The following is a 20,565-nucleotide window of genomic DNA, read 5'->3' on the forward strand; positions in this document are numbered from 1 at the left end:
CGATCATTCATGAGTATGACTGAATCGGATTTCTCGCTGCCGAATTTTTGACACACCTTTCGGATTCCCATGTTAGCCTAAACTTCATTATGTGTTGGTACGTCGTGGCGCGGTAATGGCTGACGCCGAAATGCCTATTTCTATAAATCATCGTATTTCTTGGAGAAGAGGGCACCTGTAAGTTGCAAGACATTTTGTGACACTAAATCGCGCAAAGCGCGAAAAGAAATTAAAAAATATTGGAAAAAGTTTCGAAAAAATACGCTATGATTTATGTTCATTTACAAAATAAATCTGGGCCCTTTCCAAGCTCGGCCCCTCTCCAATTGGGCGGTGTGGGGTGACCCAGTTACGGTCATGCACAAAACGAAGGAATCAAAAACGAATGATCGCGCAAACTGCGCTGTTTAGCGATGAGTCAGCTCGTATCTGTACTTGTCGCCTTCAACATTGCATCTTAAAATTAGGGTATAAAATTGTAATATACCTGGCGGACCGGCAGGAATGTCGTCGCGGACCGGCACCGGTCCGCAGACCGGCGGTTGAGAACCACTGGTCTACACTACAGAGTCTACATTAATATAGGCTATCACTTCACTGAAATGTAGGGCTGGAATTAGCAATATGACGTCATGAGGTTCACGTTCGCGTTCACACAGAACCTTTCAAAAAGATTCGAGTTCACACGGACCTGAACCTTTCCGAGGTTCACACCATCCCTATGTACGAGCTCCAAAAAGGTTAAGAGATACTGCCCATATTGCTAATTTGAAAAAAGCTCAACGACATTAACCGAGGGCTAAAGACGTTCCAGCGGATCATTTGGGTGTCGAGTCAAGAATAAGCTATTTATGATTTGATTGAAGTGTCGTCCTTTACCGATTCCAAAATATGGTAACCCCAATTAGCTGCGCCATCAAAAGCGACGTACCGCGTTGTTGATTGTAGCATGGTTGCTGATTTTCGAACGTCACTGCAAAATCATTACACCATGACGATGGCCCCATTTCCTACCCTTTTAGTTTCAACTCACTGACCGATCACATTTTAAAATCAACCCGGAACGCAATCACGACAAAAGTATCCACCACAAGATGAGGACTTTGTTGTCTTTTTCATTTTACACTTGTTAAGACTGGTTCTACCAACAACTTCATTTCGACTGATGGGTTCCGACTTCGCTGTTTTGTGAAATTCTCTGAGGCCGCTAAATTGTCCAGCATACTTGCAGCATTGCAGCATAGAGTAATTCGAAAGTAGGCCGTATGAACTCTAGAATCACGACAGAAAGCGTTCTACATCAGGTTCTAAATATCTAAATAATCCGTTTCGAATTCGTTATTTTTTTTCTATAATTAAGGAATAAGCCTCACCCTCTTACATTTTCCAATTGAGAATAAAATTTAAATATATTTGACGTGGACCAGCGGTTGGAGAACCAGCTATTGCCGATTGACATGTCTTCGTAGTCTTCGTAGATAGATTAAATATACACATAAGCAGAGCCGGAACTGCCACACCCCAATCCCCTCAATTGGGGGGAGCTCGAAGAGGGCCCAAAATTATTTTGCAAATCAACATAAATTATAGGGTATTTTGTGGAAGATTTCCTACACAACTTCAAAATTTTCTTCCATTAATTTTAGTTACATGATGTCTACTTTCAATATATAGGTACCCTCAGCGCCCCCCAAAAAATATGCATCATTTTTTTAAATAGGCATCTCAGCGCCGGCCATTATCGCTCCACGATAGTTTCGGGCAACATGCGACTTCGCGAAGTGTGTTACCAAATAAAACCTTGGCTGCAAATGGCCACTGCATGTCGGCCGAAACCATCAATATATATATCGCTAATTATTGTCCTTTGTCCAAAGCCGCGGAATAGTCCTGCACTTGCTATCTGAAGTCACCACCTGCCCCAGCTCTACAAATAAGCCTGAGCACGTGGATTGAGAGAAGATTAAAAATTAATAGCATTACATGCGATTACCAATATTATAGACTTGTGCGACTACGAACGCATATGCACAGAACCCCTGCAACCAGGGCCGTAACAGCACTTCGTCAGCCCCCCCCCCCCAAAAAAAACTTTGGTCTTGGGCCCCCCATAGGGTTATATACCGAACTTCTGGAGGGCTCCGCCCCCCAGACCCCCACCCGGCGATACACTGTTTACCGCTATTCATCAGATTCATTGGGAGTTTGTTTAGTGGATCAGCTTTTGTCGCCTAAGCGCGCGAAGCGCGGAAAATTTCTAGAATTCATGATTTCATCGCTCAGTATGATCGGGAATTGCATACATTGTTGTCGATTTTTATCTTCTCTCTGCTCAAGTAATCAGATTTGCCGGTAGAGTTGAGTGGGGTGTGTTTGAAAAGGTAGGACCACGCAATAATAATTGAACATCTGCGGGCGTATACCCGTTGGCAGGAACGAAACAGCACCTCGTCAGGCCCCCAAAAACGTGGGTCTTGGGCTCCCATAGGGTGATAAAACGACCCCCCATCACGTTGTTCGCATTTGTCACGAAATTATCTGTACCGTATAGGGAGTTGGCGCGAAGTGCGAAAATTATCGATAATTCATGATAAAATCGGCCAATCAGATCGGCGATTGCCTATATATTATGCTATCAATTTATTGTCCTCTTTACTCACGTAATTAGATTTGCCGGTAGAGCTGAGTGAAGTCTCTTGAAAACGGGAGGGCCCGTAAATAATGATTAAACATCTTCGGGCGGGAGGACCCGTTGATATGACTTCGTTACATGATGTTATTTCGTGACTTCCAGTCTGCTATATCATAAAATATAGAATCGCCCAAACGTAGGCTTCTAAACTAAGAGACGCACACGATTTCAAATTGGTATTTCTTCACTGGCATAAAATTTTTCCCAGCGGAATGGTATTTGTCTTGTGAGGTTCGGATTGCAAAGACAGGGACATTCGGCGCCAGTCATTTAGGCGCCTATGGACAATTAAACCTATTTGTATTTTGTATAGCCTATATAACGAAGTCTTCGGTCTGCATAAGGGCATAGACCTTTTCGGCCAAGCTTTTCTCGCTGCCGATCGTTCTGGCACACTTCTTGGATAGTCGCATTTTATATGGCCTAAAACTCGATTGTATGCCTTGGTGGGTCGTGGCGCGGTAATGGCCCAATACCCAATAATACAGATAGATGGCTACTTGCATTCGCGAAAAAATTTTGAAAATATTGCATAAATTTTCAAAAAATACTCTATGATTTATGCTAATTCACGAAATAATTTTGGGCCCCCTTCGAGCTCGCCCCCCCCCCCCAATTGGGGGGTTTGTGGTGCGGCAGTTACGGTGCTGCCTGCAACAGTAAAAGGTGTTTTATATGGTGGTGATAAAAGGTCCGTCGTGAAGGGGGGGATTGGTCTGGCTCCACTCGCCAGAAGCTTAGTTTATGACTCCATGGGGCCCATAAGACCAACGTTCAGGGAGATGACGAAGTACTGTTTCGGCGCTGCATATAAGGATACGCAATATACATACATAAAAAGTTCTTGAACAAAACCAACTTTACCAAGCGAATGGCCGCAGCCATGCTCAAGATCGAATGTAATGATGCAAACCTCACCTATAAGTAGACGATACTAACGAAGATGGTGCGGGAGCGGACGGGAGCAAAATAACTCTCGTGGTCTGTTAGTCACGGTAAATTGAACGTGATTATATTTGTACGTACATTCATTCCCAGGATTCCAAGATAAGTTTTGGTCTTTGCAAATATATGTTATGCCTGTAGCTAAATAACCAATGCTTCCATGTTCTACTTTGCCAATACAACCCGCAATTCAGTTACATCTGATAGATGTATCTTGATCGTAAACTTTCAACGTAGCATGCATCGGCGAAAATCATTGGCTATATAGATCGTGAGGTTATATGAGTTGACTTAGATGGTCTATATACCCGATTCAAATCTTTCTTGCACTAATCTCTGTACCATATGGCGTCTGGTTTCGGGGATTCCCTTCATCAGTGTGGTCAAAATTGTATGGTAGTTAATTGATCGCTACGAGTTGAAAGAACGGATAGGACTTATTATTTATTATTCTACCGTGCAGTGGAGATACGAGCGACCGTTGCGATTTTCATTCGCGTGAAATTTCAATTTGAATTTAATGCATTTTCTGCCGACGATATAATGCTCGACAACAACTTCCGCACATATCGCCGCATCTAACCGTGCAGTCCGAGTGTAAACTTTATAGATTTATTCCCGTCAGTTATAATGCATCAACACAGTCGTGTGTTGAGGCTTATCGGATTTTGACCGCAGTCTGTTTGGCTTGAAAGCATTGTCAAAAATCCGTTATTTTCTCTGACTATTTCCATCATTCGTTGATAAAATAGCCAGTTTAAAATGAAATTATTATTTTATTGCAAAGAGAATGATAAGTTAATGCCTATGAGCATTATTTCCCGGCGCTACCTCACCGCATATGCATATTCATACCGAGTGTTACAGGTTTAGGGGTTGGGTTAGGGTACTTTTTAACTCGGCCATTTTGCCGTTCGATAAAAATTCAGGGCGCAAGAAATCCCGAGAATGTAAATTTCAATGCGGTGCTTTTGAAACCTATACTCTATTGTGAACGGTACATATTTCCTAATGGAGTATGTTGCTACGATTTTATGGAACCGCTCGAAAGAAATTCTCTCCATGTAAAATAAATACTAATACACTTATATATAGGGTTGCATTAAAAGCAAATGGCTGTTAAACAGTTTTAAACTGTGTTTTAAACAAAAACCTATAAAAAAATTGTGTTTTTCAAGTTGTAAAATTATGCCATAATTGTGTAAATACGTTCCCAAAAACATGTTGTATGATATTATCACCCGATATAGCAGACGTATATCGATATGGGATGCTGGTTGGAACCGTCAAACTAGTCGGTTCAACAGTTATAGTACAGATATTTCGTCGAAGTAGCTATATCTACCCTGTATTTTCAATTGTCAGAGTCAATACATTATGACGTCACCATTGAACATTGGTGACGTCCTGGCTTTAAAAAAGGATGTTTTAAACATGTTTGTTTTAAATTGATTTGTGCTTTAAATGCAACCCTACTTATATAGCAATAATTATAGCTATTTGCACTAAGTTACGATTTCAGATTTTCTACAATTCGTAAAAATATAATTACCATATAATAATTTATAATCACGCTTCTTGAATAAAAGAGGACAACTAAAAGTCTGGGGGGTCAGGTTAATACTTAACTTTGTATTATTTTTATTATTTTGTATTAATATTATTAATATTTTTTAGTATTCGTTTGTTCGAATGCTATAAAAATTTTGAAAATATACGTCAAACCCTTATTTATATTGATGTCTCGTAAAAATTCCTGATCTTAAACTTCTGAAAACACAATTCGTCGTTCACCTTGCAGACCCAGGTTGAACAGTATTCTGCGATTTTCGTACTTTCGAAAATGTCGTGGCAATATGGTGTTTAATGTGATATTTTTATAATCCTGTTCAGTCCACGCTAACTATATATTGATACTTGGGCACAAACTATAATGCATTTACGCTATAGTTTATAGTATATTTTCTCACCTGCACTCTAGACTCTGAAAGTCCAATTCTAGCAGCCAATTCTTCTCTCATGAAGATATCGGGATAATGAGTTTTGCGGAAACTCTGCTCCAAATCGTGCAGCTGCGAGGGAGCGAATTTGGTTCTGAATCGTTTTGACTTCAGTTTCTGCTTGTTTTCCGGCACATGCTTCTTTTGGTCTGTGACTAAGGACTTCGGCTCACGGGCAACATTAGGCTTAGGTAGTTTCAGCTCCTGGTTCTCGTCGTGTCTTTTAGGGGTCTTCGATCCGGCTGGAGTTTTCCAACAGCTTGTTTGAGATGATGTTTTCTCAAATTCCAGATTCCCCGAGTGAAATTTGTTTGGATCTTCGAAGAGAAGGTTGCTTTCCTGTTTGAAATCAACGAGAGTCGAATGTGGTCCAGGACTACACCCGGTTTCCTTTGTTGGAAAGTATCCAGATTTGGAGGCCGTAACTGTCATTTGATAGAGCTCTACTTCTTTTAGAATTACTTCATCGGAACGATGCGATATAATATCAGGCCAATCGGTACCGACTTCGCTAGGCAATGAGGACGTCACAAACTGGGAGCACTCGGTACCATTTCTTATATCATACACCGTTTCGACATTCTGTGTGATTTTCTTTTCATGCGTCTGGCGATGATCGTAGCTCCAGATGTCCAATGATTTGTTGTTATGAGGACATGCAAGGTTTTGCTGAGAACAATTACCATTGGATGACGATTCCAAGCGTAGTAGTTCATCATTTTTGCATCCTGAGAGATCTCCATTTTCACTCAGAAAACACCTAGAATATCTTGCCACATTATAACTCATTGTCTCATCGAACGTGTGCGAATAAGAATTATCTGCATTCTGGTTAGTCTCTATAAGACCACTAGTATTTCCAGTCGCCAGATACTCATTCGGTATCGAAACCCGTTGATGAGGAGAGTTTAGATAGCATTGAACCGAAGAAGTGTCAATTGTTTCTGTGTCAGGTAATACACCGCATGAAGTCATTGCCAACGAATTCATATTCGAATTGGTATATTCCATTTTCCTTACTTAATATCTTTAATGTATGAGAACAGCACTGAACTCTGGCTATGACCCGATACACTATTTTGTCTTCTCCACTAGAAGTTGACTGCTACGAAACATACATATGTATATAAGAAATATTTACTTCTTTCCTGAAGCCAGCTGCTCTGGGAGAATATTATGTCAATTCATGGATATTCTCTCAAATTACATTCCGGGATTTCTTTTGCTTTTTGTTGTTAGCGTAGTGCTTATCGTATTTCTCTATGCCGAAAGAACCCGTCGTTAGCTGTCATTATAAATATATCCGTTTGACAAGTTAGGGTTTGTGAAAAGAGTTTGAATAGTTTTGGCGTTTGATAGCCAAACATCAATCAGAAACATTCTATATGTGGCATATAGGCAGCGCCCGAGAACCCAAAAAGTCCAAAACAATTTTGAACAATTTTGGCAATGAACTATTTCACGTCATTTATGCCGATTTTCACTTGACTCTGTCCATTATCCTAGCTATAGAGGCTGTGAAGGAGGACGAATTGCCAAAAAGGAGGACATATGGGCGTCCTCGGAGGACATTTTCAATTTCCTTAAAAAGCAGGACTAATCCTCCTAAATGAGGACGTATATGGCAACCCTCAACATGCCAGTATTCAATATAGCAAATTTCACAGGATCGCCCTATTTTTCTTGCCTTGTCGCAACGTAGAAATGATTGCATCATCGTTTACGTATATTTTATATGAAATGGTATGTCAGTTTTTCATATATTTTCATACCATTAGCAATCGTTGTAAATTCTAAGCAATAGCCTAAGCAGAGTTAATGGAAAAAGTCAATGAATACCAAATAGGTTTCTGTCTCTAACTCCCTCGTATAGGCCAAATTAATATTTTGCAAACGATGCAACGTGACCAGAAAGAAAGGTAATCACGATCCGTTTTAGAAGGCGGAACAGGAGTAAGATATCTTCGAATTTGTGTTGTATGACTGAATCTGGATTCAAAAACACTTCGGTTGCAGGTTTATGACTATAGCAGGATTCTGCGATGCAGGATTTTTCGTTGTAGCGGGATTTTTTCGGAATCTGAATTTCGGACATCTAGCGGCTAGAGCCGCTGCTAGACATGTAAGGATGTGGTTTTTCGGGATCCGAATCCAATCGTCACATAATATTTTAATCGCATTGTACATTGAAATCCTGATCCTTTCCAGATCCCGTCTTCTTCTGTTAAAATCCGGATAAAAAGGTTCAACAAATGCAGCATTTCCGTATCAGTATCAGCATCTATTGCCCCTTTCGTCGATTTTTTATATTACACCTCGACAATGCATTGATACCTCATCCGCGTCAGCGGTGTCTTATAAAAGCCTAGAGGTGGGCCGTGCTATAAGTCGGCAGTTACGGAAAATAAGAAGAATATCAGCCTGGTAGTCGACAAACACCATGAATACCTTAAAAACAAACAAACAATACATTGATTGATGATTTGCAGTGGCGTGAAGTTTGATTGAGAATTGGAGAACATAGGGTCAATCTTTCTGTCTACTGGTTATGAATAAATGTATGATTAAAACGACCATTGATCGTAGCGCAAAGATTTTAGAAAAGCTAAGCCTTTCGGACGTAGAAAATGTCTTCCTTGGGTTGGGAAAGTGTTTATATAGCTCAGTGGTTCCAACAGGCTTGAAAAAAAATTATATCATCAGTGAGCCATTTTTTCAAAGAACCTCGGGTAATCTTTATAGGCAAGATCACACATACCCGGTTCGCACGGCAAATTCGCGCGTAACGCACGTATCGCAATATTCAATTCATACATTCACGACTCGCGATTATACGCGATCACTGTACGGTACGGTAGCCGTGCGACGACCTACCGGGCGTATATTCACACTGCCGCGGTCGTTCAACCACGGTTACAAGCAGTATACCCTGATTCCATTCCAGTTTGCTATGCCTCTTTTTCAACATATTGATACATGATATAGATATATAAAATCCAGGTGGTTAGTAGTACTTTTTCAATTGGTTGTGTTTTATATCACTTCCACGCAACAACATAACTAACCTAGGCTACTTTTTGCACTTTGTATTTGGAATATTTGCTCCTATTTGTGGTGTCACAGGTCAGTTTGCGGTAATCACCAAGATGCACCCTGCAATTTCAAAGTGACCACTTCTGCTAAAAGTATTCGAGCCTTCAACCAAATCTACTATTTAAAACTATTTGATCACCTTTCATTTCTTCATTTCCTACAATTGAAATAGTTTTCACGTGTCTCTGAAATTGCTAATTCTACTTGAAGGCGAGTAAAACTTTACAGCAATACTAATGTATGAGTAGCAACGCTGAATATTCTGACCGCCTTGGATAAATAGTCACCTATTCCTGATCATTCCAAGAAATCTAGTGTGCCTTACCAAACAGAATTGAAATTTCAATCATGTTATGCAAAGAAATTATGAACAATATAATGAAATGCTTACACTTGAAAGCAACATCTGCAAATACAGAATTGAATAATTGAATGAATACTAAAAAATGCATGCATTTGAAGAAAGAAACAAGAATAACATGTAGTACCACGGTACCAATTAAATCGATTCAGAAATAATCATAATAGACAAAACAGTATGCAAGAAATAACAGTGCTAGTTTTCTATACTAGTTCTTGTCATCATAAACTTGGAAAATTTTGCATAATGTCCTTCATCATTGCCGCAGCACGCAAAAGAATACCCGTGACAAATCAAAGCACCGTAATCTATCAATAGACGTGCATATCTCAGTGTGTCCAGCAAAAATTCGTCAGCATATGTACCACAGCAAATTACAACAACTAATGATGTTCTTCAGCTCCATCATCGCAGTCTGTTGACACACTGCGCGATCAAGTTAGGCTACTGCTTGTAATTCGGCTATTGCACAGCATCTTTTATCCCATCCTGAATGTGATAATCATTACAATTACAGTCAATTTTCTCTAGTTGCTCGTGGCCGTTCACTTTTTCATTTGAATGTCCCGGAATCTGCGATCATATAGCTGCGAAAGCCGATTATCTGTCGTCAGAACGAACGCCTCTACAATGTTGGAATATTTCAATGATGTTCTATGTTGTCGTTCTTGGTTATTCATGACCGAATATGTACGCGTTAACGTTTGTTATGTATCGTTACTCGTGATGCAATGCATAAACCAGCTGAGCCAATTTCATACAAAAAATCTAAAATGATGTGTTGATCCGGAACCGGCACTCGGAAAATCGTACCGGATTGCTGTCCGAGTAGAGTCCGAAATCGTGATCCTGCACATCTGTATCAGTAATGAGCATCGGAACGGAGTCGGAGTGGATTCGGAGCGGAGTTGCCGATTTTGTGACAGTAGGAGCGGAGTCGGAGTTTACTACAGATATTTTTCGGAGAATTTCGGAGTATTGTAACTTTTGTCTCCGATATCTTTGCATAACTCTGACCAGAATACACTAACGACTATGATTACAAACCAAAACACAGACAGTTGACACCTTGTAAAGTTGTAATATTACGGGTAACATGCAAAAATGATTGGCAAGTACATAAAAACCAGCAATCTGCACTGGAGAGTATATACAATAGGCTACTATGGGATGAAGCCAATCATGTTATCACATTTATTTAGTAAGTCACATTACCAAGTGTACCATGCTTGCCACTCTAATGATATGGTTAAAATGGTATGATTGACCACGAGCTATCAACCTAGTGATCTAGCACGACATTTTCGTTGAGCATCGTCTGTATAGTTAATTATGCAGGGTTACCATACGTCCTACGGGGATTTGTCCTCTATTTTGACTTTTTTGAAAGCGTCCTCGGAGGACGCCCTTTTGTCCTCTTTTTTGAGATTTTGTCCTCTTTTATGAAAATTTAGATCATATTTAGAGCAAAATGCGAGTGATATGCCGTAAATTAGCACAGCAGTGACGCTCAAACGGTATTTTGAGCTCTGAGATTTCCAAAATATGGTAAGCCTATAATTATGTAACTTCGGATACTTGACGAGATTCATCGGAGTATCTCGGAGTCTGGGAGTGAGCTCTTCGGAGTCGGAAGGAGTTTTCCTCAGACACTAAAGTTGTCGGAGGGATTCGGAGTCTCGAAAAGCACTATCCGCTCATCACTGATCTGTATTAGACGGTGCAGGATGAAATGTGACGGTTTCGCCACCGCTAGCTGGCCTCAGCATCGAAGCTGTGTGAACTCTGAACTGGCGTTGTGCATTTTGTTTATGTTTGGCGCGACTGACAAATTGGGCTGTCTTGTATACAGCAGGTAAGATAGCATTAATATAGCCATATTGTATGCGTCGCTGATGTATGCTAAGTAATCCACGCTCCTGAAATGTTTTTCGAGGTATGGGGGACACGCAGTATATGAAGTTTGTCTCTCAGAAGATTAGTAAAGTGCGATTCAGGCCATCCAGATCTACATTGCAGAAGTCGGACATTTTCGTGTCTGGAAGTTGGGAGAATCGGGTATGGAAAAAAGCAGGGCGATGTTATCAACCGTGTTAATGTGTCAAATTGAAATTGTTTGAATCTTGTTGATATTTTTCAGAAAAACAGCATTGATGTCTGGCTCGCGGCTGAGATACCGAAAAAAGAAGATGATGATTTTGATGTGGAAATATTGAAAAGTTTGCATAGATTGAAAGTGCCAGGTACTGTACGTTCGTATCTAATCTATGGATGCTTACTTGGTATGGTATGTATGGGCAAAAATATCTTACGTAGCCATGGTACACCCTCAGATATTTTCCAAAATTCGTTTGAAAAATGGTCTCCAAAATTATCACTGGAACACATTCAAAATGGATTCAAAACCTGGAAATCTGCCTTGTTACGAACATCCGCAGCGCAGTAATACAATGCACTATAGATGTCAAGCACTTAATGATTGTTTTCTATTGACCAGTGTTTCTCCCTACACTACTGTTGTGTCATGTTGGACATTGCCGTGCTCGGGCACATAACATATGTCACTCATTACATAACTCGTGCGTACATCACTGCATTCCTTACCACTATGCTTGACCATTATATTTGTAATGTCATACGTATGTGCACCAGCCCTGTTCGGAGGCGTATGATTTCTGCATTGATGTTAAACAACATGTTTTAGGTCCTCCACCCATACAACTCATATATTTCAACCGCACAATGACCTGTCAACACAATGACCTGTCTGCACTTGACCGATAAAAAATACCATCTTCTCTCGTTCATTTTGTACCAATCTATTTTCCAGCAAGTGTTGGCGACATCACATTTGTGGACAGCGACAATATACTAGCTGGTCTGGAAAACGGAGACGTCTACCTTCTAAGTTATAACGCTGTCAACGAAGTAAGAATGATTTGTGCGGCATATCTAGTCGAATCGTCTAAGATCAATGTTTTTGAAAGATACTATAGTCTCCTGTGTATTAACCCAGGTGTGTTTAATTTTTCTCTGAAAATAGGTTAGTCTGATTGAGATGAGTATGAAATTTCAGTGATTTTGGTGCCACCGGCGTTTACCAGCTATAGATTTATTTCATTTTGCAGAGTTTGATAGTTCAACAAAAGTGGGATGGGGTGCACCATGTCCTTGGAAGCGGTTCACCTTGCACCGGAATTGATACAAACATGGCCGACGCGGTCACTGTTGGAGAGGATGGAAGTATAAATGTGTTAAGAATGGGACACAACGCGCCTATCCGCAGGATAGGTAAATGGCCTTTAGTTATTATTTGTACCGTTTTGAAACCTTTTCAGTGATGAATTGTTGCTGTTTAGCACAACCGACAATATTTTACCAAGTGTTGTTGATGTTCATAAGTCAACAACATGACCCCAGAGGTGGTCAAAGTAGTTGGTGTTGCTGCTCAATTAGAGGTGGGTAAATGGCACTTTGAATATCTACTCCATCTCAAGTAGAAGTAGCAATATCAAATACAGTCAACGCTGTTTCAACTAGAAAAAGAAAATGAAGATCTCGAGAGTACTCAACCAAGTAGTTTAAAAAAGTAGGTTATATTCAATGGCTCAAATATGTTTCGTAATTAACCGGAGGCTGCTACTTCTGAGATGAACTACACTATAAACAGGTGCAATTTATGGAAATATATTCTGTTACAGCAGTGGCGGATAACCTGCGGCCGTAGAAGGAAATTCGTGCAGCCGTCGACATGCAATTTGAATTTACTATACGAATTGACTCCCGAATTTTTGAGAGATTTTAATTACTCTTGAAATCTTCTTCGCACTGCTCGCGATTCAAATTTTCGAAAATACCCTCCCGTCAACTCTACCCGTGGATCTGATCATATTACCATCACCTTACTATCACCTTAGAAAGGATAAATGCTTGATGGTAATATGTAAAACTACTAATATCAATGAAGAAATTCATTGGTGAATCTGAGAAACACCGCCACGATTACACGCAAGTCCCCTTACCATCCACTAAGTGAGGTTGTCAAAGCGCGATCATAACCAATCCCATAGCGTAACCACTCGCGATTTTGATGTGTATAGTAAGCCGAAATCATTATATAGATTGGTCCGCAGTTCACCAGAAATGGTCATTTACAGTTTAACATGGGTATTCTGCATCGAGCTAGTTCATTACGACTATGCCCTGGAATGCGGCTGTAGGCTACATAATAATCGAAATGCGACTGTGAATAGCAAAAAGGTTGGCCATAATGACCACAACTGAGTTGCAGTGATACATACAGGGCTCTTTCGCCCAGATGTCATAACAATTTCACACAAAAGTAATGCATGCATTATTGCATATACCAAAACTAAGTAGTTTTACCAAGACACTTTGAAGTAGAAGTGAAAGCAGTCTAAAACAACCACTTGGGTAAGGAGTGCAAGTAAGCAAAACCTACTTAAGTACCTGGAAAAAGTAAATACTTTGTAACTGCCCACCTCTTCATAACCCTCTGTTACAGATACCTCCGAAAGCTGCCCGATTTCTGGTGTGACCTTCAATAAACAAAACGAAGTATGCACGGTCAATCGAATGGGACAGCTGAAGATATTTGATCTTCGTAGCTCCTCGAACGATCCTATCAGAATTGTCGTGACGTCCGACGACTTGACGCCTTTAGAAGCGATAGCGCGACATCCGACGAGACCTCACTTGCTTGCCACGGGCGGCGGCGATGGCTGCGTCACTCTGTTCGATACTCGCAAAGAAGTTGCTCCGATTAGCAAATTGCAAATTCATGATATGGAAGGTAATTGCGTGTGGCATAATTTTTGTGAAATAGTAGGATGGTGCGGTTCCCAAGAAGCTAGGATCTTGACACGATGTTCATAATGTGTTCCGCGATTGGATATTGTCCCGAATCTAAAGATCAGTGTTGGTCCTTATACCTTGATAATGAAGTTGTGCATTGCAATCATTCATTCGCAGAGGTGGTCAGTCTTCATACTCAAGTAGAAGTAACACAGTAAACTTCTCCAAAATTTCAAGTAGAAGACCTGTCAAAACTAGCCTACTTCTGAAAGTAGAAATGAGTGTCTAAAAGTAGGATTGGTTGAGGGATAGCATACTTTTATGAGTTTGGAGAAGACTGCCTTCAAAATCGCAAGATGTATGAAAGTAATGCAAACTTGTCCTAAAACTGCTTTTCAAAATTCAAAGTGCAACATATCCACTACGGTAAGTACTGCAAGTAGGCATTATCTACTTGAATACATCTAGAAGTAGTCTAAAATAATTGCCATGTGAGGAAGTAGGCAAAACCAGGGTTATAACTACCAAGTCACAAGGTTCCGAGTCACAAGTCAATCTCACTTTTATAGTTTTGACTCGAGTCATTTTCAATTCACCACCGAGTCAGGTCCAAGTCACGGAGGAGAGTGTCGAGTCCGAGTCATTGTGTTGACTGTTCAGTTACGAGTTGATGTCATGTGGAACCCACTTTTTACAACTGTTCTTAGTGATGTCGAATGCGAATATACTAATTGTCCTCATTTTTAACAGTTTGCGGTAGCATTTTCAAGAACCAGTACTGATAGACGAAATAACGATATTGCGATAACTTTACTATTCTTCGAAATTACAGTGAAATGCCTCTCTTGTTAGACCCAGTCTCGAGTCATATGACTTGGTCCGAGTCATGCGCGATGACTCGCGTACAAGTCGTGTCAATGCACCAATTGACTCGAGTCACCAAAAAATCGTGACTCGAGTCTGACTCGCGCCATACCAACCCTGGGCAAAACCTACTTCGCTGTTTAGAATTTAGAAAAAGTAGAAGCGTTTGGTTACTGACGACTTCTGGTCGTTACCAGTTGGGCTTGGCAAAATCGAGTACCTGGGTGATTCGATTCTGTATCACTTACTACGCGTCGAGTCGTGTATTCGAGTATCACACATTATGACATCACAACAGAATGTACTATGTCAAAGTTCAAATATGCACCTTTTATGCCACCACAAAGAACATAATGCCGGTTATCCGTCACATTAAAGGTACTTTGGTATATTTTCGACCATTCCGATTTCATTGCACTTGTTGACAATGTTGTGGGATTATCGTGACTTCGGAAATGCGTTATTTCCAGTAACGTTCGTAGCTCTGCACTATGTCTCGTATGCTGCGACACGGCCAATCAAGGCTTCAAGGCTTACTCAGTTTAAATCAGTGGTTCCCAACCTTTTTGTCTTCATTCCCCACTTCAGATTTATTCCGAGCCTCCATTCCCCACCAAGACCGAAAACGGGCGAAGCGCGAAAAATTTATATCATTCATGTTTGAATCGGTCAATATGATCGGCAACTTCATATATTTTGCTATCAATTTTTCTATCCCCTCTCCGCTCACATAATCAGATTTACCGTTAGAGCTGAGTGATATATGTTGGAAAAGGTAGGACCCCTAATTATGAATTTAACATCTTCGGGCAGACGCTTTGATATATTGACTTTGTTCCACGATGCTATTTCGTGACCTCAAATATCTGCCATGTCAAAAGACATGGAAATCGCCAAAACTAAAAGGCACACACGATTTCAAATTGGTATTAATTTACTGGCAAATAATTTGTCCCTGCGGGATGGCATTTGTTCTGTGGGGTTCAGATCTCCAGGCTAGGAACATTCGGCGCCAGCCATTTAGCCACCTATGGATAATTAAACATATATGAAGATTGTATATATAGCGAGGTTTGCGGTCACCACAAGGGCATTCCTTCTCGGCCAAGGTCTTCTCGCTGCTGATCGTTCTGGCACACTTCTCGGAGTCCCATGTTACATGGCCTATAACTTCATATGTCTTGGTGCGTCGTGGCGCAGTAATGGCCGACGCCGAAATCTCCATTTCTATAAATTCTACGTAATTTCGTGGGGAAGGGTACCCAATAATCAAAATATTAGGCAATATTAAATCGCTCGCCCAGCGCAAACAAAAAAATTGAATAAGTTACATAAATTTCCAAAAAAATCTTGATAGTTTATGTTAATTCACGAAATCATTCAGGGCCCCTTCCAGCTCGCCCCCTCAATTTGGGGGTTTGGGGTGCGGCAGTTACGACCCTGCTCCCCACTACCTAACACTTTTGTCATCATAGAGCAGCTATTTGCTGTTTTGACTACACAAGGCACACAATCACACCAGAACGCAAGACAATCAATCGCCTATAACTGCAACATAAAACGTATTGTGAACCGATACCAGTAACGCTCAAAATTTCGCGAAAGCGTTATTTCACTCCAAATTAGTCGTGTTGGATGCCTTTGCGACGCCATGATTGGCCATCCAGAGTTAAAAATGAGGTTTTATGAACACCGTGCAATATAATTTTCGATACATACATTCCAGAGCAGTTAACTGGTAGCGGTAATTGCGCATGTGTCTCCGTGAATATGAAGACTGTCCTATAGATAATTTTGAGCAAATGCGTCTATTCCCCACCAGAAACCATTGAATTCCCCACCAGTGGGGAATTCCCCACCGTTTGGGAACCACTGGTTTAAATAGTATCAAAAGTATAATTCTTGATAGTAAATTAACTTTCAGTGGCGAGGAGCGTATAATTTTAGTACTCGAAAGAATCGTCCTTTACTACTCGACTCGAATCATTGTGCCCAGCCCTAGTCACCGGCGAACTTGATAATCACCAATACAACTACTATAGCTTCTACTGACCGTACCCTGAAATTTTCAGTTTGGGAGGTCGCCTTCCATCCATCGTCACCTGACAGCCTGTTCACCTGCTCCGAAGATGGAGCTGTGCGGCGACTGGACCTAACCCGCGAAATCCACAAGCTGTCCGAAGCCCCGAACGCCAGCATTTCTCCAGTCGACGTGGTGGAATTGCTGAAATCCGGCGGCGCGGCCGTTAACTCTCTTAGTATTTCCGGAACCACCCTCGCGTGCGGGACCGATTCTGAGTCCTTGTTTGTTATTGAGAACATTTTGTGATGGTCGGGGATTTTCGTTTCGGAGCCTTGGAGCCTGATAATGTTCTTACAGTACGGTATCGCGGAATCGTATGAAGGCGTGTAATGCCATGTATGTATCGCTGCTTCCCTTGCGAGATTGGGCGATTTGTGCTATGTGAACATGTTTGGCCTCACTTGACTGCGACCGAAACTTTCGATGCTCTTCAGTCTTCAAGTTAGCCTCTCCCCTCTTTACACAACACATATAATCAGGCGAAGAGTGCACAGGGCATACTGCATAGATAGACAAGCCCTGGTGTCTCAATGTTGTATCTCATTCTCGGTGACGTCACATTTTCTACATGATACGTTTTGCGCGTGCTGTATTTGTCTTTTGGTTACTATTCGGTCAGTTGACATCGCATTGCATTGCGACAATAAAACTCACAGGCTGGACAGCGCGCGGCTGTTGAGTGGTCACTTCGGTTAAACCGAGTTTATTGGAGTGGTACAGGCCTGCGTTCGCGGTCTATGGAATCAGCATGGTGTCCCGTATGGTGTGGAGACCAGCAAATCTCGCGGCTCACTGCAGTTGGTCTACGTCTCACTTTCCATTTGGCTAAAGGCAATTTGACGGTAATTTTTGACCAGCTTGCCGAGTATTAAATTTGATAAAACGGGTATCAATCGAAAGCTGCCGCTGTACTGATTACGAAAATATAAATTAAATTCCGCTCATGGCCCCGGAATCCTCACAATTAGCCTCGCATTTTTTATTGTTATGGAGATTGACTTTGTGACGCAGCAATGCTGCCTGGCTAAAGGAGACCGCAGATCGGGAGCAAATGAGCCTCTGCTCGGCGAGAGTGAGTGCTCATGCCCAGCTGTCGTTGCGGCAATGAGCTCGTTTTTCGAAGTGCAATCTCGTCGCAGAGAAACGTTACGCTGTTGAAGTGTTGATACATAGGCGGCAGGCGCTTCGATAGAAGCGAGCACACATTACCAGCCTTTCCTTGACCTGTAAGGGTAGAAATGGGTTCACAGAATGCATTTGCGCCCTACGACTTTTCGCGCATTCACCTTCAACTTATAGATATCTTTCTGTCTAGGTAGCTATATAAATCGGATATGTCATATTATTCTGATATCGATTGGCTTAGCCCGCTTGTTGTGAAGGGCTCCAGAGACACGTTGCGCTGTTGATTGCGGGTGTCGGTACTTTCCATAGTCGTTTTGTTAAGTGTGAGCTTGAGCACACAAGTCAGGGATATTGAACTTTCAGCGGTCCTTCGTGCCGTATTGATTCATGGTTGTTCGATATCACTAGGGCGATGTTTTTTGACATGTCAAAATTTTGTCAAAATTGTAGCGTTAGGTAAAAAAATGACAAACTTGTTTACAAAGTCAACATTTCTTTGCAACATGCATTTCGTTTGTATCGTATATCTTTGCACTGTCGGTGATCTTATCATTTCACATTTTGCAGCATGTAGCCTACTTTACGGGCCTATTGTCTGCTCATTGTGAATCACAAAAAGGTCAAATGAAGCAAATACGTTGACATAGTGCTATGCTTAACTGCTCAACGAACCGCAATATCCTAACTGAAGCAAGACTGCGTGGGCATGGGCATTGGTTCTTATATCAAGAAGCGCATGATAACAAATTGTGATGCAGACAACATTTTTAGAATGAAGCAATATGGTTTGTCACCAGCAGTGTACGCACAACTTCACTGTTGCCAGCCAACAACTGCTGCTGTTGAACGTTCTTTCTCCATTATTTTCAAGCTACTGAGTGATTCTAGCCGAGAATGTAGAAAAGTATCTTTCGTTGTACTACAACAAATTTTTATTATTTCTACCGTAATGCGTAATGTAACTATTCATGGGTCCAGATTTCGTTTAAATAATTTTTTTTCATGTAAGAATTTGTCACTTTTTAAGTCAAAAAAGGTTTTTCAGGCCAAACTACTTCCTACAGACAGACAGTTCTAACCAAAAATGAAGATAAGTAGTACAATTTTAACATTATGTGCGAAAACACCTAATTTTCAAACATGAGGTCAAAATTCAGTTTCTAAGGTCAAAAAATGTCAAAATCTTGATTTTTTAGGTGTAATCTTCGGTTTTGTAGGTAAAAAAATCACCCTAGTGATCATCAAAACCCCCATAGTAATAAAGGTTCGAGTACCTCAGTGAGTCACTTCTGCATGGGGCATTAGGCGCCAAATTGGGTATTCGAGAATCACTCCTTACGACGTCGCAAGAGTATGAATGAAGTGGTAAGTACAAATATCTACATTTTATGCTACCAAAAAGACCATGATGCCACTTTTACATCACAGTAAAAATTATTTGGTATTTTATCGGACGCACCTATTTCATTACACTTCGTGACAATGCTGTGATATGATCACAACTTCACATGTCATTTCCAATAACGTGCGTATAACTTTGTGCTGCACATATCGGATGTTGTTATGCGACCAATCGAAGGTTTACAGCCTTCCAAAGTGGAAAATAGTAACGAAATTTAATTCTCATTGATAAATTAGTCGCAAGTGGCGTATATCATTGCAGTATTCGAAAAAAATCATCTTTCACCACTCGGCTCGAATCATTGTGCCCACCCCAGTTATTGGATGTGAATAGCAGGAAATAGTTAGCAATTATTCACTATTTTTTCATTACTGTTTCAAACGCAATGGCGTAAATAAGCGTAGCCTAGGATAAAAGGTACACGTTGCGGTAACATAAATTCGTATCGTAGAGGCCCCACTTTGGCGTAAAATATCGCACCGTACTATTGCAGACGTACCGACCAACTTGCTGGATGAACTGAGTTATTGGATAACTGCGGGTTTAGAGTTGAAGTATACTCCATGCTTACGCTGGGATGATGAAGTCGTTGGGTGCTTAGTGATTGAAAAGAGCGTTATTTCCGGGCTAATTACCCATTTGCGTCAAGCGCTGTTTATTGGCGGCGCAAAATAAACCAGCCCATTCGTGATGTAAGATCCGCTTAATGTGATGGCAGCAAGAAATAGGATGGCGTAGTATGGAACGAAGTTTCAGTAAGGAATATCGAAATGCAAAAGTATAGTATGGAATGGTCAAATTCGTGCACGAAAAAAATCCATGCTTCCACATTTCCGTACTTTTGTCGGTCCACGATGAATATATGGCACTGAAACTCTTGTGTTAGCACCTCTATATTATGTTCTGCGAAAAGCTTACTTGAGTGGTGTTCTGATCCTAGACGCTCGACCTCCATTTCATTGGTGGCGAGATAGCGAGTCCTAACGAATCGTTTGAGATTTATCTACTCTCCTCTTCGTCAGAATCTGATCCGCATAAGTCTGGAACAAAAGTGTGCCGTGCTAAAAGTCGGTAGCTCAGAAATCATAATGAACAACATGGGCCCGGTGTAAACTGACGCGACCAATGTTGTCGAAACTAAAACGCAATTTCACGTATCAGGACGAGTGGAGGTGCCGAGCAGGA

General features: G+C 41.0%; 2 protein-coding genes across 2 annotated transcripts; one reads left to right on the forward strand and one right to left on the reverse strand.

The window, feature by feature from the left end:
- Positions 1–5,513: 5,513 nt before the first annotated feature.
- On the reverse strand, positions 5,514–6,697 carry LOC145455013 (uncharacterized). Its single transcript, XM_080332967.1, has one exon. It carries the CDS (start codon positions 6,646–6,648, stop codon positions 5,566–5,568), a length of 1,083 nt encoding a protein of 360 aa, XP_080189093.1. The 5' UTR covers positions 6,649–6,697; the 3' UTR covers positions 5,514–5,565.
- A 4,108-nt stretch (positions 6,698–10,805) lies between these two features.
- Positions 10,806–17,520, forward strand: LOC145455867 (nucleoporin Nup43-like). The gene is made up of 7 exons (XM_080333890.1): positions 10,806–10,946; positions 11,028–11,149; positions 11,232–11,334; positions 11,922–12,019; positions 12,220–12,382; positions 13,617–13,904; positions 16,843–17,520. The coding sequence occupies exons 2-7, from the start codon at positions 11,030–11,032 to the stop codon at positions 17,097–17,099; spliced, it is 1,029 nt and encodes a 342-aa protein (XP_080190016.1). The 5' UTR covers positions 10,806–10,946; positions 11,028–11,029; the 3' UTR covers positions 17,100–17,520.
- The last annotated feature ends 3,045 nt before the right edge of the window (positions 17,521–20,565 follow it).

Source organism: Botryllus schlosseri, chromosome 14 (genome assembly GCF_051294905.1).
Source record: "Botryllus schlosseri isolate E-star chromosome 14, Bs_hap1, whole genome shotgun sequence".
NCBI classification, from domain to species: Eukaryota; Metazoa; Chordata; class Ascidiacea; order Stolidobranchia; family Styelidae; genus Botryllus; species Botryllus schlosseri.

What these genes read in the sequence shown, in the direction of transcription:
- LOC145455867 (XM_080333890.1), top strand. Translation starts at nt 11,030, where the DNA reads ATGGGGGACACGCAGTATATGAAGTTTGTCTCTCAGAAGATTAGTAAA. An exon ending in GTTATAACGCTGTCAACGAA is followed by an intron (nt 12,020 to 12,219) that starts GTAAGAATGATT and finishes TTCATTTTGCAG; the next exon opens with AGTTTGATAGTTCAACAAAA. An exon ending in CGCGCCTATCCGCAGGATAG is followed by an intron (nt 12,383 to 13,616) that starts GTAAATGGCCTT and finishes CCTCTGTTACAG; the next exon opens with ATACCTCCGAAAGCTGCCCG.
- LOC145455013 (XM_080332967.1), bottom strand. Translation starts at nt 6,648, where the DNA reads ATGGAATATACCAATTCGAATATGAATTCGTTGGCAATGACTTCATGC.